The sequence below is a fragment of the Empidonax traillii genome, unplaced genomic scaffold (genome assembly GCF_003031625.1).
Source record: "Empidonax traillii isolate 1590-97213 ecotype Southwest subspecies unplaced genomic scaffold, ASM303162v1 scaffold101:size1699134, whole genome shotgun sequence".
NCBI lineage: Eukaryota > Metazoa > Chordata > Aves > Passeriformes > Tyrannidae > Empidonax > Empidonax traillii.
This window is the reverse complement of record NW_020955294.1, coordinates 277,844-295,667: the sequence shown is the minus strand read 5'-3', so window position 1 is coordinate 295,667 and position 17,824 is coordinate 277,844. Positions and strand designations below refer to the sequence as shown.

Sequence of the window (17,824 nt, the reverse complement as noted above, 5' to 3'; positions counted from 1 at the left end):
ATCCATGTCAATTAGACATGCAGATCTCTCTTAATCTTCTGAGACCTTCTCCCAAGCTCACACAGGACTTACAGTTGTGGTTCTTCATTGTCCTGTTGCTCTGACTCTCCCCAGAACCCACTTTCCACCACCAGAATGAGGCTGTAGGATTAACCCAAGGTGGCTGCTCATGTGTTTTATTTGTGGTTACAGGAGCTTGTAAGACACGTTGTGGTCTGCTGTGTGAAGAATCACTGTAGGACTGTGGAGCTGTTGCCACTGGACAGATAATTTCTCATGATCTGGAACCTGTCTGAGTGATGATAGGAGAGCGTGAGAAAACACCGAAACACTGAATACAGTGTTTCCTCCTTCTTCCTCCTTGTTCTTGATGGGTTCATTGTCCATAAAATTGGGATTATGGTGCCCACGAGTCATTTTGACTTGCTGAGCTTCACCTGGCGTGGGCAGTCTGAGACCAAGCAGGAAAGGAGCACAAAGTGCAGGTTTTCAGAGCTGCTTAAGTCAAGTGAGGGTTGAACCTTGGGTTGCAAAAGAAACATTTATTTATTTTTTATTTTTGTGGAAGGGTGGGACACCAAGGGGAGGAGTTAAGTCAGCTAAGCCATGGAGGCTCTTGCTAGGCAAATGCAAATTCATTTTTGTTCATCAGATATAACCTGGATAACGATATCCCAGCTATTAATGGAGCAGGTGAGGGGAGCACAGCTGAGAAATGCCAGGGCACCTTGTACATGGAGTTAAATCTGTCTGCCATGTGAGGGAAAACCAAGAAATTCCTGTTAGAATTATAATGGACAGCAATGCTCCAAAAAAGAAAAGAGAAGAAAGGCACACAGGGGAACAGTGTGTCGGGCTGGAGGCAATCAGGCTCTTAATGCTTCAGGAAATTATGGAATCACAGAGTAACTGAGGTTGGGAGTGACCTCTGGAGCTCATCGAGGCCGAGCCCCTGCTCAGAGCAGGACTGTGTCCTGCTGGGGTTTGAGTATCTCCAGGGCTGGGAACCCACAGCCTCTCTGGACATCAGTGTTTGACCTCCCTCACAGTAAAAAGGTTTCTTTCTTTTGTTTAGATGGAATTTGCTGGATTTCAGTCGGTGCCCTTTGCCTCCCTCACTGGGCAGCAGCGAGAGGAGCCCGGCCCGGCCCTGCCCCTGTGCTATCAGCAATGTTACACTGATAACATTGACACCCTTCCCCACCCTCAGCTGTGTCTGCTCCGGGCTGAACAGTCTGATGGGAGAGCAGGGAAGTGGGGGATAGTGCAGGAGGCTGCACTGATGTTTCTGGGCAGATCCTGATGGTCTGAAGCCCACCTGAGTGCTGGCCTGATTAAATGGTGAGGTAGCAGTAGTACAGAACAGCTCAAACGAGCTTTCTTACTTTTTATTTCCTGCTCTCCATTTTTTTTTCTTTTAGTACCTTTAATTTATGACTCTTTTCTTGGCATTGTCCCACATGTCTTCTGGGAATAGTTATCTCTGGGTGTTTTATCTCTGGATGTTTGTCATTACGTGTGATCCTGGCAGTCCCAAAAGACAAGACATTTATGGTGAGTGAGTGCAGGTTGGTGCTCAGTTGATTCCTGTGACCTGCAGTGATGAGCAGAATCACTTTGGAAAAAGCCCTGGATCAGAATTTGAGCTGGAGGTGAACTTTTATAGATGTTCAGGGTAGTTAGAGAATGGTGTTTCTTGTTCTGATTATATTTGCATATCCTCAGGTCTGGGGAGGAACAGGAGCCTAAATAAGGAAGCCCCAGATATTCAGAGAGCAACCGTCCCTGTTCCAGACCCAGGAAATCGGATGCAGGTTATTTAGACCCCAGACAAACATCCAGGCCCGTGGATCTGCATCCACAGGGACAGCTGGGCCATGAACAGCTTGGCAAATGTGGCCCCCAAGAGGAGCTCCCAGAGCTCTCCTGTGGTTTGCTTTGGAGTTGGTTACAAAAGCAGGGCTGTTCCTGGATACCTGATGTTATATGTGTTAATATCTTTGAAACAAAAACATCCAATCTTGCTGATTGAATACTGCAAAACCTGCTGATTATGTGCCAGTTAATATATTTGGGGGTTCAGAGAGAAGCCTGGGTTCGGTTCTCTGTGGAGCTGCTTTAAAGTTAAACATTTGGTCACTCTGACTGAGCTCTTTCAAGTTTATTTGCTACCTTTGTTTTGAAAGTAAGAGCTCCCCAGAACTGGTTAAATAGGAAAGCTCCCATCATTGCTCCTATCAGTGTGTCATATCTCCTTCCAACAGAGATGTGCTAAAACTTGTCTCGGATTCAATCTGTCTGTCTTGTCAAACCATTTGAAGGGGCAGAATCAGTTTCCCTGTATTTCTGTAAAATAACACAAGCAGTGGGTCTGGATTCTGCAGAAAACACACAAGAAGAAAACCCTGCTCTTATATAAGTGGAAAGGAAAGACCAGTTTCTCATTCATGAGGATTTAAGTCCCAAACTCATTGCATGATCTTACATCTGCCTACCTCTGTTTTTCTTGTAGCAGCCCAAAATTACTGAGTGTGCATGTCTAAGAAAGAAGCCAATATGCAAACTTTAGAAGTTATCTGTCTGAAATACTGGTATTTAAAGCTCTCTGTTTTCCTTGCAGGTGTGTTACTGGACATCCAGCAGCACTTTGGAGTCAAGGACAGCGGGGCTGGTTTGTTACAGACAGGTAAGAGTGTCCTCTCCTTGGTTTTTGGAACCTTCCTCTTCTCCAAAGGGTGTTTATGGATTTCTTACTTGTGTCCCTTGGGCACACTGGTTGTGGAATTTACTCTTCCTAGGAAGGTGAATAAATACACCCTTCCTAGGAGGCTGAATAAACACGAGGGGTGTTTTGGCTTTGATTTGCTGCTGGGCAGGAGGTTGGGGCTCAGAATGGCTTGAGTGTAGAATGGGCCAAAAGCAAACAAACCTAATGATATTATTTGACAAGTAAATTCAAGCAGGAGATGGCTGCTTCCCCTAGAAATGATAAACCAACAGCAGGATCCTCTTGTTCTCACTGCTTCAGGTGGGTAATAAGTGTGACATGTGATGCCCTTCACGTGCTCTCCAGAGAATCTGCTGAATGGACAGTGGCCTGAAAATGTAAAACTCCTCAGGACAAGTGCCTGAGGCTGAAAGCTGCAGGCAGGGCTGACAGTCATTGCATCCATGGGAACTCAGGGATTAACAACTGCCCTGGGGTGCTGTTACCTTCAGACGTGCCTCTGGTGGTGGTTGAGGAAGGGTTACTGCAGTTGTGATGTCCAGGGATTTGATTTTAATGTCACAGAGCCCTGCAGGCAGAGCTGCACAGCCCCAGGACACACCCAGCTGGTCTGGCCTCTGGTCCTGAGGTGGCTCAGAGTGTCTGTGTGTGCTGGATGTGATGACACTGAGTGCTGTCTCTTGGATCCTTGTGGAGAGCTGAAAGGAGTAGCCAGAGAGGAAATGCAGTATTGTAAGGAAACAGCCTGGTTTGGAAACCTCCTGCACAACTCTTAGCTGGAGTCACAGATTTGTGGTGCTGGGGTTGTCTTGTCACTGTTGTCTGTGTGAGGGAACCACTCTGCAACAATCACATCTCTGAAAAAAAGGAGAGTTGAGGTGGCTGTGAATGGTGTGCCAGAGAGACACGTGTTCCTGTGCTATCCCAGTGCATTCCTAATTCCTGTCAGGAGCTTGTCTGTGGAACTGTGGCAAACACTGGACTGTATAAAATCATTCTTTAAGATCACACCGAAGGTGAGAATGTCCTGGAGCCCCAGCAACTGGTATTTGATTTCTAACCAGGTGAAGCTCTGCAGCATCTCCTCCGTGGCACAGCAGGGCCCTCATCTGTGGCTGCAGCTTCTTGGTGATGTTGTGACACAGCCAACTAATCCCAGTTTGTGTGAAACCCTCCCAAGTGCTGCCCCTGTGGGCCCAGCTCAGCTGAGCCGCTGTGAGCAGCACGTGGCCAGGCCAGGCTGAGCTCCACAAGTGTCACTGATTATAAGGAGCATCAATCAGTTATGCCCAAAGTGGCACTGCTTGTCTGTCAGGCTCCTTTCCACAGCAATGATTTGTGTTTATTTATTGTGCTCAGAGGAGCAGGTCCTCAGCGTAGCGTTAGACACAAAGCGCCTGCAAGAAAATACTCCGGTGGTGAAAGGACACTTGCCAAAGCGTGTGTTTAATCTTCATTCCCCTCAGTGGATGGAATGCTTCTGCAGATGATTTATGGACAGCAAGTAAAAGCTAAGCTTCAACAGGGCATTCATTTGTTAATTGCGAGAAGTGTTATTTATTTCTGTAGCGAACACACAGGGCAGCTGAAAACAGCATCACTGAGGTGTTGCAGGATATTGCTCTTGAGTGTGTCAGGAGCAGTTTTTTCTCTTGGTGGGTGGTTTTGTTCTTTTCTGAGCTGAAAACTGAGGGCTTGACTTTGCTCGTGCAAAATGGATAATGCCCTAATCACAGTGCCATCAGAGGACAAGAGTGCTCCCAAAATAAAGCACCATTTCACAGAAGAGTCAGGGTAGGGGTACGTAGCTGAAAATGCATTAAATATATTACTTCAGCTTAGCAAATTCCTGTGTTGGCAGCTGGCCCTGGTACCCTTAGCCCTGGAGAAATAAAAGATGCTGCCCTGCACCACCACAAACACTGCTTTTAATCCTTGCTCTGTTCTCCAAGGCTGACCTCTCTGCAAGTGCAACTCAGGGAAGATGGATGCAGAGGGTAAAAGCACCTGCCCAGGGGGGCAGAGGGACCTGCAGCAGAGCTGGGGCCAGGACTGGTGTCTCCCACACCTCTGCCTTAACCTCGAGCAGCTCCTCTGCAAGCAGGGACACAAATATCCTTTGCTTCCCCAGAGATGGTCCTGCTGAACTAACTGAGTGATGTGAGATGAGACACTGCTCATCCTGAGTATGCCCTCTGAATAAAGAGTGAGTGAGCCCTCAGGTTGTTAATCCTGCATCTAAACGAGTCCTAAATTAATTTACAATGTTAATGAGGGGGAGTGAAGTGTAGTATTTGCTGGCAGTTCGTATCGCTCATCAGACAGGCTTTAAAATAAACAATTTAAAAAATCCTTTTAACGGAGAAACAAAGTTTCACACGGTTTTTTAGGAGGAGATGGTTCTGAAAAGTCAAACAGCAAGGGGGAAAAAAATCCCCAAAGGTAGTGTTTGAGCCTGTGTTCATGCCATAGCCCATTCTTTGCAGGTACAGCCAGTCTGGTACCTCTGTCCCTCCAAACATTCAAAAGCCAATCCACACACCCTGAGCTCCCAATGCTTTCTGGGGAGCAAAGGGGGCTGGTTCCTTGGGAATTGCAAAGACACAATTTGAATTTTTGTCTTCTTTTACATTAATCCCCAGGTAGGAGTGGCTCATTGCCCAAGAGATGTAATGCAGACTGGTTGGGGGGACACTGTAAGGCCCTGCACAGAAAAATCCCAGGACACTCCAGCCTCATCCCTGAGGGAAGGCAGCAGGAGGTGGTGGTGTGTGCAGCAAGGATCCTGTGACAGCAGAGGACACGCTGACAGATGGAGCACAACTGCTGCTTGCTCAGGAGCACTGTAGAGTAACACACATAAAATGTGCTGTTCCAGCCTCCCTCAGCTCTGGATGATGCTGTCATTCTGGGCTGATCTTCCTTTTTAGAGCACTACATGTGCAGTTACATAAATATTGGATTGGTTCACTGGCCTTCAGGTCTGCAATCCAAACTTCTTTGTGTTTACTGGATAATCCTGAGTGATCTCAGGAGGTGGTAGAGCATCTCCTTGCCTCCTTGAGCTATAGGCAGTCAACTTATTTATAAACCAGACCATACCAAAAGCCTCTTCCATGTGTGGAGTTAGGTAGGAGCAGCTACAGAACTCCAGGCCTCTGGGAACACAAAGACTGAGAAGGTGGACAACTGGATTTGTAAAACTGCTTCAGAATAGTGTTATCCTTCCATAGATACTTAGACCATGAGAGTAATATCCCAGTGCTGTACTCTGGTTTTCACTAGATTTTTTCCCCCTTCTCTCTTCATTTTTTGTGCTTTATTGCTCTGTCTGCTCTCCTTGCCCTTGGATTTATGTTGCTTTTGTGTCTGTGCCACCCCAGAGCTCCAAGAATAGCAGTGCCTGGCTCGCAGTGCAGTTTGTCTTCCAGACATCTCAGGATGTTTTATACTTGGAGTGGGGGGATAATGAGGCTGGCCCTTTTCTACAGATGGGAAGACCAAGGAAGCCAGAGGGGAGAAGTGACCTGCCCAGAAGTGGCTCAGCAGGTGTGAGGCAGAGCCAGGGTGAGAACTGTGGGCCAGTTCCTGAGCACGGAGTGTTCAGAGAGGTCAGTGCTCCGCGCCAGGGGTTTGTCCTCGGGGATGGGCACCTGAATCCTCCAGCTCAGGGGCTTGTGCAAGTGGAAACTGAGGAGGCATCAAAGGGAGGGGATGGCAGGGAGTCCATGGAAATGCAGACAGAGTGTCTGTCTGCAGAAAGAGCAAAGGGGTGTCACCAGAGGACACCCTGGTAAGCACAGGTGTGCAGAACAAGGGCACGTGCCAGGAAAGGAGAGGAGGTGAGAGAGATGGGAGGACTCATTACAGGTGAATTACAGGGTTGCTCTGCCTCTTGGGCTGCCCTGGTGTAACCTTGTAGTAGATGGCAACCCTGCAAATCAAACACCTGAGGGGCTCTGGTGTGTTGTGCTTGTGAGAAGGGGGCTCGAAATAGTGGGAGGGCAGTGGTGGGATAAATCAGACTTGCTAAATTCAATTCCCCTGACTCCCATCTTCTTGTCACTGGCTTGTGATGCTCCAGCATTTCTGTTTATTCCACACAGACCACCCCCTCTGGGGGCTGCCCTTGAGTACGTGCAGATGACATGAGGTGCAGATGCTGCACATTTCTTTCCTACCACCTGCTTTTACCTGAATAGATGCTGCCTTGCTCCTCAGCTGTGCTCTGCAGAACTGAATCACATCTTCAGCTTTCACTTCCTGCTTAACTTCCTGCTAGAACAGAGGAAATCATATTCTAGACACACTTGTTTTCTATTTAAAATTCACAGGCTTTCATTTTGAGTGAATGGGTTCCTACCCCAGAGCACCTCCCAGGGTGCTGGTACTTCAGGTGTCTAGTCCAGGAGGGGAGACAAAATGCCTTGTGATTGTTCTTCTTGACTTAAGATTTCAGATGGCTGGGACCCCCATGTCCTACCCACTGTCATCTTCCCTCCTTCCAACCACACTCAGCATTCCTAAATCCAGATTCCTTCTCTGGCAATGTGGGGCTCAAAATTCCAGGGCAAAGTGGAGTCCTCTTTTTGCCAGGAGATCCTCTGAGTCATATCAACAACGAGCAACACCTTTTTACCCAGTTCTCTTTCCATATCTCATTTTGCGTAATTTTTTTTTTTAACCTGAACTTCTTCAGCTTCCTGTAGGATGCTGCTGATCTAGGGATTAAACAGGGAAATTTTAGGTAATAAAGAAAAAGCAGGGCTCTGTGTTCAGAGTGCCTTGGTTAATGTTGTGACAAGTGTTGGCTTTTACTAATTTTACTAGAGCGAGCTGAGATAGTCCAGAGCTTGATTATTTCCCACCTAAGTCCTTTACAAGTTCCAGCAGTCCTTTATTCCTGTATGCTAGAACAGTGTCTGATACTCTTAAGAGGTCACAGCAATCTGAGGGGCTGATTCATGAAAGCAGTTCAGCCTCTGCAATCAAGAGTGAAAGCATTTTCTTGAATCAGTGAGCAGGTCACAGGAAAATGGGTCTGTGCCCCAGCCCAGTGCCCCACACACCAAGGAGCAGACTGTAAAAATGCCACTTGCAGCCTGCACTTTCACTGGGCAGCCCTGCATTTCCAGGGAGACAATCCTTTGGGGGGAGAAGGGGCAGGGAAGGGAGGGAAGGGAAGGTGTCCTTGCTTCCTGCTGAGGGGAGGGAAATGCTTCAGCCAGCCTTGCATTTTGTGTTCCACGTGTCAGCAGGTGAGTGCAGGCTGTGGAACAGGGGAGCTGCAGATTGCCTTGCCTTCACCAGTGCCTTCATTTTCTGATGCTGCACAGCCACTAACACCAGGTGACAATTCATTTTCCCGTCCCCTCTCCCTGCTTTGCAGAAGAGGGGTTTGTCCTTTTGGCCTTTCAGACAGGGCAGGTGCTGGGGTTGGTTGTGATGAGTGAGACTGGCACTTGTGCTGCCCGTGGCACGTCTGTCCTGGCACCAGATCTTGGCCTGGTTCCCCTCGAGCTGCAGTTCAGGTACCTCTTGCCAAGGTCGTCTTCACTTCTGTAATTTATTGTAACAACGGGGGGAAAGATTTCCCACAGATTTCAGAGAAGTAGTTATCGTTCCCCCAGAGTCTGAACAGCTTCTGACCCAGCCTGTCCATCCCCCCAGACGTGTTCCTCGAACCTCACAATTCCATTCCAGCTCTGTACAGTGGAAGGTGGCATTTTTGCTGGCACTGTGCAATTCTTTGAAACAAAACCCTCCCCTTTCTACCAGCTGTGCAGTCTCATGTAGTTGGTATCTGCACTGTGCCCAGATAGTTCAGAAGGGCTGGTCTGGCTGCCTTGACTTTTTCCATTGCCACCATATTTGGAATATTGAATGAGGGATGTAACGTTTGAGTTACATTATCAGTTATCAGGTATTTAATGACTACCAGTTTCTGGAAGGGAAGTGTAAAAACCTTCAAAACCTTACAAGGAGCTTACTTTTTTCCTCCTCCTCTGCAGTGGCACTAAAAGCCTTTGGTAAGGAGTGGAAAACCTGCTTAGCTTTAATTCTTGCCTTTCACTGAGCCTGTTAAGTTTAATTTTCAAGTGTGGTGACCAGAGGAGTGTTTGTGGGTGTTCTGAATCAGGAGGAGCCCTGCATTTCTGCTCTGTACCCTGATCTAGGTCTGTGCATACAGTTGCTATTGATACCCAATATAAAGGTAAGTGTTAGCCCAGAGGGGAAGATTTTTTGCCTTGACCTTAAGGGAAGTTGGATCAGGGTCTTCTATGAACTGGGGGGTGAGAAGGATGATCCAGAGGCCAGGCTTGGTCCGTGTGCCCTGGGAGATGTCCAGGGTGACACAGGACTGTTGGAAGCACTGCTGTGGGAGGAGGTGTTGGATTTGAGAGAGAGATCATGTGGATAGCCCAGATAGTCTTGACGGGGTGTGAAGGAGCTCTGGAGCTCTGAAGGTGCTGCCTGGCAATGAAGGGAAGGTACTGGGGTTAGTCAGGAAGCTTCCAGAAGGCTCTGGAAGAACCAGGGTGTATTTGTAGTAGTGGGAATGTTGGGGTCCTGGACCAGTCCATGCAGTTGTTTTGCTTCTCCACCATCCCATCTGGAGTTCCAGGTGGCTTTTCCTCCAAACCAGTGCTTCTCAAACATTTTGTCCCAGACTACTCTGCACCCCTGTGAGCGAATTTGTGCAGTGATTTATCATCAGACCACTAAAAAAGTCACACTGCTGCATGTCTGGCTGCAGAGAACCTGCTGTTGCCTTGTGGGGCCACGATTTTGGGAACCACAGCCCTGGCAGAAGGAAGAACATGTCAGCAGGGGCTGCAGTGATTCCCTTGCTTAGACCCACACACCCCTGAGCAGTGACTCATCCGTAGGCACCTGTACCTGGCTTTGAGAATGAATTCTAGGGCATCACTTATGTAAAAAGGGAACATTCCTGGTGGTGTTGGTAGTGTGAGCAGCCTGCAGGACTGGATTCCAATGAGCACAAGTAAGGCTGAGCTGCATGAATGGTGCATTGTTGCAGCAGCTCAGAAGAAATCTCCCCTTGCCCCCAGTCCATGCACATGTCTCAGGGTGTCTCCTGTGTGCTGGTGGGAGATTAGAGAGCAAAGACCTATTTTCTGCCTAAATTATGGAGGGAACCTGGGTTTGGAGAGAAAATATTACTGACCACAGTCCATTCCTCACCCCAGCTCAGAGTCAGTTCTGACAAAAAATGTAAACACACATAAACAGGTTTTGCTAAAAACTCTCTTTAGTTGTTTCCAAGGTTTAGTCAGATGACTGAAGACGGCTCAAGTGTTTAAATCTCAGATGAAAACCAGTTATTTGACAGGGTGAGTAGCAGTAGGAGGGGTTCACACATCCCTGTGTTCTTTGCTGCTGCAGGCAGGGCAGTGCTTTGGTTTTCAGTGGAGAGGAAAGCTCAGTTCTGACATCTTTTATTCCCCTGCTCAGTTATACATCAGGCTGTTCCTAATTAAACATTTGGGCAGTTTTAACCCTTTCCTCCTTCCAACCTTTTCATCCACTGATGTTTACAGAAGGAAGATTTATTTTACATATTCTCCTACTGCATCATTCTCCTCCTGCTTTGGAGTTGAGCTGCATTGGAGATGGGGCAACTCTGATTTATTCCCCTGTGGGACAGGAGTGTTGAAGTGAGAACAATAATTTCAATACACCTTTCCTGCAAAGAGTTGCCTTCAAAAAACTAAGGAGTTCCAATAACTTGCTTATTTGGAGCTGCACTAATTTTAAATGGATGGCTACAATAAATTACTTGTGGGGTGCACCTGGAAGTGAATTAGGGAGGCAGTGCAGGTAAAGCAGTTTGAGCTTTGACTTGTATTTACAACTCATAGAACTGCAGAGTGTCCTGAGCTGGAAGGGACCCACAGGGATCATCAGATCCACCTCCTGGCCCTGCACAGACACCCCAACAATCCCACCACGTGCCTGAGAGTGTTCTGCTCCCAGCACTGGCCAGCGTGGTCTCTCCTCTGGCTCTTTTCCCTGCTCCCTTCCTGCTCCAGATCATCAGTTTGTAAAGGCAAGGTGATCACCTGCCCAGCACAGGATTTGTCTGTCTGGGGTTGAGTTGGATTTGTTTCGCTTTTCCTTGAAGGATATTTGAAATATGCTCTCAAATAGCTGTTTTGAATTCTGCTGCCATCACAGTTCCTGGGTTTGTCCCTGGATTTGAGCGGTCCTGGTCACCTCAGATGGTGTTAATTGTGAGCTCTGTGCTTGTGCCTTCAGCATCCCCTGCTTTTGTCCAACTTACCTGGCAATATAAATAACAATAGGATTGCCTTGGTGCCCTTGGCCACACCCTTTGAGCACTGGAAATCATTGACAAGATCTGACAAAGGCGCTATTTATGAGAGCATTTGTGACTAGAATGAGTCACCAAAGAAAGATGGGTGAGTGAAAGAATAACTTTACCACCAAAAGAAAAAAGGAAAAAGAAAGGTTTCACTGTCTACATTCAGTTTAAGCCTATATTTGGAAAAGCAGCCTTCAATTTTAAGGTGTAGTTTGGGGTATATGAATGCTTAACTTACTGAGGGAGATGAGGGTATTCTGGATGTCTTGAGGTCACCTCCCAGATGCCTCTGGCTCCTTCGTGGATCTTGTTAAGGTGGGGTTTGGTGGCTGTCTGGAAAAAGCCTGTTGTATTTTAAAACAAAATAAACCAAACAAACTATATATATCTATAAAACAATGTTGTTGTTTAGGTGCCTGACCTCACAAGGAGAATAGGTGGGGTTCCCTGTGTGCTTTGACAGGACAACGCAGCTCAGCAACTGCTGCTCATCCAGCTGGGTCGGTGCTTCAGCAGTTTATTCCCTCTTTATTCCCTCGCAGTTGTTTGTGTCTAAACACAGGGTTTCTGTGGCTGTGTGAGTGTAATGGCTGGGGTAAGAGATGAGGATCCATTCAGGGTAAGTGAGAGATCAAATAGTTCCTTCCTTGCTTTTTTGTTTTTTTGAGAACTGTGATTCATAATGAAACCAGACAGTGAGAGCCCCTACACACACACACACCCCCCACTCGACCAGCGTGTCTGGTCCAGGCCAACCCTGGCCCTGCTGCACTCCCACTGTCCCACACACCCACTCTCCACTTCCCCCTCGCAGGAGAAGGTTTAAAGATCACCTGTGTTATTAATTTGCTTGTCCTTAATAATAAGGGAGGGTCATGTAAAAGCACATGAGGTCATGAACGCCCTGCAAAGCTGGGGGGGTGTTTCTCTGATGTTTTCCTCACAATGCAGAAACAATCAGCAGAGGCTGGAAAGTGCTCCAAAAACTCATCAGGGAAGAGTGGAAATGAATGTCACGAGGGGTGTTGTCAGGCCCAGAGCTTGGAAGAGCAGGTCTTTATGTGGATAACACATCACAATTCTTGGGAGGGCTGGGGGCAGCCAGTGAGTAATTCAGCTGCCCGTGCAGGAATTCTGTGTACTTTCCTCGGAAGGATCTGATTGCTGTCCCTGTCACAGACAGGATGCAAGACTTACATGGTTTTCTGATCTGATGTCATTGTTCTCATGTTCTTATGAAGTGGTCTCCTGAGGCTACATGAAAGATGTTTTACTGGGGACTTATTATTTATTCACTGGCAGTGCCTGGGGCAGAAGGACGGACACGGCTGTTAAGGAGAAACTGTGAGATTCCATCAGGAGATGATTCTTTTTCTGTGTCGCTGCTGAATCGAAACCCAGTCAGCACTGCAGACATTTCCTCTCTAAAGTCAGTGTGGTTTTGGTCCAGTCCCTAATGGGTGGCAGCTTATATAGTGAGAGCTGTCACTGCATGAGGCACGATTGCATTTTACTGGCAACTCAGGGAAAAGTAGGTAATGGAGCAGGACAAAATCCTGACATTCCCTCTGTGACCAGCAAACAGCTCTTTAGAAATAAGGGCTGGCTGGGCAGTGCCATGAAATGTGTGGTGTTCCCCACACAAATACATGGGAAGCTGTCAACAGCACTGACATCCCTGGGAGGGAGGAGGGGGGAAGTTGGAGGAAAAACTTTGAGGGAAATAAGACAATCCCGAGCTGCTGGATCAGCATCGAGCAGGAGCGATTGCCCATGACTGCCTTTACAGCCATATATTCTGTGGGTTGTGCCATATTCCCATTCCTAAAAAACTGAATTAGCATAAGGCTGCAGATGGCAGGATTTTAAGAGCAGAACCCCTTGCTGGTGCTGCCTGAGTCTTGGAGTGAGTGAAATAACAATCAGATATTTCACATGTCCTCCTGAAGATCTCATGATGAGAAATAATATATTTTCACCCCTCAGAACTCAGTTTAATTTGACAAATGTTTGCTTTCCTCCAGATGACTGGTGTGAGACCAGGGTGAAGTCACTCTGTTTAGAAATTCAGAAAGCTCTGATCTGACCTCTGTGAAGGAATTTAGCTGAAATGCAGAGATGAATCTGTGTTTTTTTCCCTTCAAACTGATAATTTCCTTAGTTATTGAGTTTTACTGATTTTAAAAGATGGCATTTTACTGCTCAGCTAAAAGCACTCTTGAAGACATATGGCTCGGGTTGGAAAGGGAACAGTTTTGCAGAGGAATGGTGTGGAAGGAGTTTGCTCCAAACCCTGACACACCTTTTATTTGCACGTGCACAAACACCTGCTGGGAATAGGATTCCTTGTCCTTCCCTGTCCAGGCACCAGTGCCCTGCTCCCGTGCCTTACTGATAACACCAGAGCAGGAGCTGGGGTGCCCCGGCTGTCTCTGATTCACCCCAAAGTGTTTCCTGTCCATCTGCCTGTGTTTGTGCTCTGCCTGCTCCAGCAGTCGCTCTGCAATCTGCAAAGATGTCTTCAGTTCTGACTCTCAGTAGGACAACTTTGGTGGCTGTCCATGATAAGACATTAAAATTGAGAGCAAAGGCTCATTTCATACCTGTGTCCTTCCAGAGGAGATGTTTGTCCCAAGGCTGTTGGTGCTGGGATGGCTGAGAGCCAATTCCATCACTAAAAGACAAGAATGGCCGTTTTCCCTTCCCTACCCTCTATAGATGGTACAACAGCCCCCTAAAGCACTTCATAGTAATTAAAGAGAAGTCAGTCAGTCCCCCTGGCTGTCTGGGAACGATGTCAGCCAAGAGCTGAGTCCCCCTCCCCATTCCCAAAGCAGAGCTCTGTGGATTTGCAAGGCTTTGATGCAGCTTTTCCTCATCACCCTCAGCATCCCCCCACCAGCGTAGCCCTTAGGACTGGTAGCTCCAAAATCCCTCCAAATCCCCCCCTGAGCTTGTGGCCCTGCTGGAAGGTGATGGCTGAGAGTCTCTTCCTGGCCAGGACTGCTGGAAAACCCAGCATCTCTGCCCCAGCCTGTCCCAAATCCCTCGCTCCAGAATGGAACCCTGAGCTGCTGTCCCTGTACCTGGCTGCGTGGGGCACGTTTGGGAGGTGTTTATTTGGTTGCTGCAGTTTCTCCTGCTTTAGAAATGCAATCAGAAGCCACTGGGAGCTGCGTGGAGAGGTCAGCGAGGCATTCCCACTCTGCAACAGTCGTTTGTTTAGGAATTCCATCTTAAAAACAAACCCAGACCAACCTCAAGTCTGATGAAATCTCTGGGGTAGGAGCGTGTCCGATGAACATCTCCATGAGCACCGAGGCTTGAGGAGCTCTCGATTCCATTCTTAGGAGAAGGGGAAGCACTCACTTCCTACTGCCTTGTTTTTCTTAGGAAGCTGCTGCTGTTGGTAAATAACACGGAGCAAAGAATTTATTAGTAATACACCACACAAGTGTCTCCTCTCTCTCCTGTTCTCTGTTGCTGCAGGAAGCAGGTTTTGAGATTAATTTCCCTTCGAGACAGAGTAACTCCTGTTGCACCACAGTTAATTATTTGAAATTAAAATGCTGGTTGAGGAAGGGTGCGGGATTAGTGGCGCAGTTGTAAGAGAAGGGTGGCAAACCTGATTTTAGGATAAAAACACTCCTCTCAAATTGGAAACAAGGAACTTTAATTTCCTTTATGCCAGATCCAAATGTTGCATCACTCTGTTACGGGACTAACGGATTGACCGTATTTTATTGCCAGTTAAATCTAATTCATGGTCCTCCATGCAGATTTCGGGGATCAAGGGATTTGGATTGTTCTGCATTACTGGCTTTGGGCTGTCATTTCTTGGTGTGTTTAAAGGCTGGAAAGGCTCTGTGGGCAAAGGTGCCCGTCCCTGTTCCTGCCCTGAGGGAATCCCGGCCCTGCTGCCTGCCCGGCCCTTGGATCAGGGAACTCGCCAGAAAAGATGCAGGGTTGGTTTTCAGGCCTCAGCACCCCCTGGATTTTGCTCTCTAGGTGGTCACACGAGCTCTGTGCTGGCGCAGGGGAAGGTCTGAGCAGTCCTGTGAGGAGATCCCACCTTTGCTTCCCAAGGCGGATGTGGTTTTGTGTGTGCCCGCTGTCAGAATTGCAATGGGGACAGAAAGGGCTCAAGGAGAGGAAGGGAGTAGAACAAAATAAAGCTCTTAGTGGTTATTTAAATGCTTTTTTAAGACACCTTTCTCTGGCTGTGAGCCCTGGGTGAAGGTGGTTCATCCTCCTGGCAAACGGGAGCAGCCTCCTCCCGGCTGGAGGTCGCGGCTCTTGGGAGGGGTGGCACGTGGGCAGAACTTTGGAAAACTGCACTGAAAAGGGAAAAGCAAAACTGCTGTTTGTTCAGGTGCCCTTCCCTGAGCTCTGGGAGCGATTCCTGCCTGCCTCTGGAACAGCAGCCGAGAGGGTTTCAGGTGTATTTCAGTCGCACAAACCCAACCTCGTGGCAGTGCCACTCACAGTGCTGCAAAGCTACTGACCAGTCTGTGAACTCTGGGATCTCGTGTCAAATTCAGGACTGACCAGAATGGATACAAATCTATCCTAATTGGCTAACTAAGTTAATGAACTTTCCCTGCCGCTGACTGCACAAACCGACCCGTGTCACGCACTGGGTGAGCGCCGAGGCCGGGCAGGGCTGGTGGCTGTGACCAGAGCCTCAAACAGCCAGAGCTGCTTTTGTCTTCCTAATTTTTAATTTTTAGGGGGGAGTAACTGTACCAGTCCAGACCAGAGGTCCTTTTAGTATGTCTGTCTTAGGTTGTGATCAGTAGCACATATATATGGAAAAAACCCACATAAAAGAACATAAAAGGACAAGATTGTGGTGATAGTTCCCTGGTATCAGCTGAATAGCTGAGGACTTCCTGAACAAGAGGACCTATCTTCAACAGTCCTTAAATTGATATTCTCCCAGGACTTCATTCAATCCTGTTTTGAAATAACATAAACTCTGAGCTCCTGGGGCCTCTGTGATAAAATCCCAGTGTTTAGTTAAGTCTTGTGCGTGAAACCTCCTCTCCTTTAATTTGCATTTTTCAGCTGCCAGTCTTATTTGATGCCACCTGGTCAGTCTTCTAAGAGAGGAGGTGATTCAGTTTTCCCCTTTTCCATGCTACTCATGGTGCTGGATCTCCCCTATATCCCACATCACTGTTCCTTTTCCAACATATTTAATGTTTTACTATAAAAGGACCTGTTTTGTCCTTTTGACAATTCTTTTTGATGCCCTCTGTGCTTTTCCCAGTACTGACCTTTAATGTTCCAGGGATGTAGCAAAGTTACAGGTACTAAGGTGTGTTTATTAGCAAAGGGGTTCTGATCTCTGCTGCCATTAGAAATCATGAGCAGTTCTGTCTAAACAAAAAAACTCAGCTCTGATGCCCAGTGAATCAAGGAACCAGCTTTGGTCAGGAGTCTAAATCACACCACACAGAGCATTTTGCAGGAAAACAACTCTAAGTGGAAGTGGCTGTGAAACAGAAGTGGCCTTGGCTTATTTAGCCTTCACTTCTGAATGGTAAGAAATGCAAAAACAGAGTTTAAACACTGTCAGACAAGCACATTTTCCGGGCTCTGCTGCCAAGTGCCAGCAATCCCAGGATGTCCTGGGCAATGATCTGTGTGGCTTTGGATGGCACTGCCATGGAAATCAAACTGTCACAGCCCCTTCTTCATGGAACGAGCCAGACTGTGGAACCAACCCTTAACTGATGAGGAGAGGGGGTGTCTGCTCCTCCTCAGGTGTTCCCATGTGTATGTTTTAACCCCCTGATCGAGCTCCCTGTGCGGCCACAGAAGCCATTCTGCTCCAAACACACTCTCATTTCCCTGGAAAAGCTGTTCACTGGGGCTGGGTGGCTCCTGCTCTCCCAGACCCAGCTCAATGTAGGGTCAGGCAAGCGCCAGTTCAGGCAGTAGGGAAGTGATGGGCTGGGACTGTTCAGTGGCCCCTGCAGCGCTGTGTTATGGAGCACATCTCCAGGAACACACCCCCTGCTTTACTGATCTTCAGCTTGCCCAGATCCCTTTAAAACAGGGCTAATGTGATCACTGTAATTCCCAACATGAAAAGCAGAAGGTTGGGGTTTTTCCTCTTTTCTTTTTAAATGATGTTGTTTGTGTGCAGCTGCTCCAAATTGAATCTTGTAGCGAGTTAGCTCCTGGTGCTAGTAAATTTGCTGGACATCCAGAGAGATGGAACAGCACAGCAAAATGCTGGCTTTTCCACGGTACACTTGCATAAAAACATTTTGAAGTACAGCAGGATGGAGCTGAACTTCAGTAGGTGCAGAAATAATAACTGTGAGTAACTATCTACTTATTGCTTTAGCAATAAGGAAGATGTGAATGGCTGAATCTTTAAATGCAGCTTCTTGGGCATAATATAGGAAATTAATAAAAAACAGTGAAAAAATTGAGTGCTGGTCTTCTGGCTGCTCTTATCTGATTCTCTGTTTCCAAGCAGTGGATTTCCCAGAAATTCCCACTGAAGCAATCACTCTTGTTGGTCAAGGTGAACAAAGCAAGCTTCAGGATATCCTTTGCTGGGAACATAAGGGCTAACCCTTGGAAGAGTCTGCTTTCTGCAGCGAGGAGAAGGGGTGGAATCATCCGTGCTGAGTCCTTGCAGGGGCTGCATCTTGTGTATTGTTGAGTGGATTGTGAACTTGCCAGGCAAGCTGCGCTCAGGCCTTGTCTGGCTTCGTCAGTGGTGTGTTTGT

The 17,824-nt window shown here is 47.6% G+C and overlaps 1 protein-coding gene across 3 annotated transcripts in view; it reads left to right on the top strand.

The window, feature by feature from the left end:
• The window catches only part of SPNS2 (sphingolipid transporter 2), a 120,176-nt gene that overhangs the window by 31,746 nt on the left and 70,606 nt on the right, over window positions 1–17,824 (top strand). For all 3 annotated transcript variants that reach the window (XM_027882148.1, XM_027882147.1, XM_027882149.1), the window contains exon 2: window positions 2,621–2,686. In XM_027882148.1, the coding sequence (XP_027737949.1) occupies window positions 2,621–2,686 (66 nt within the window). The remainder of the gene's footprint in view (window positions 1–2,620; window positions 2,687–17,824) is intronic.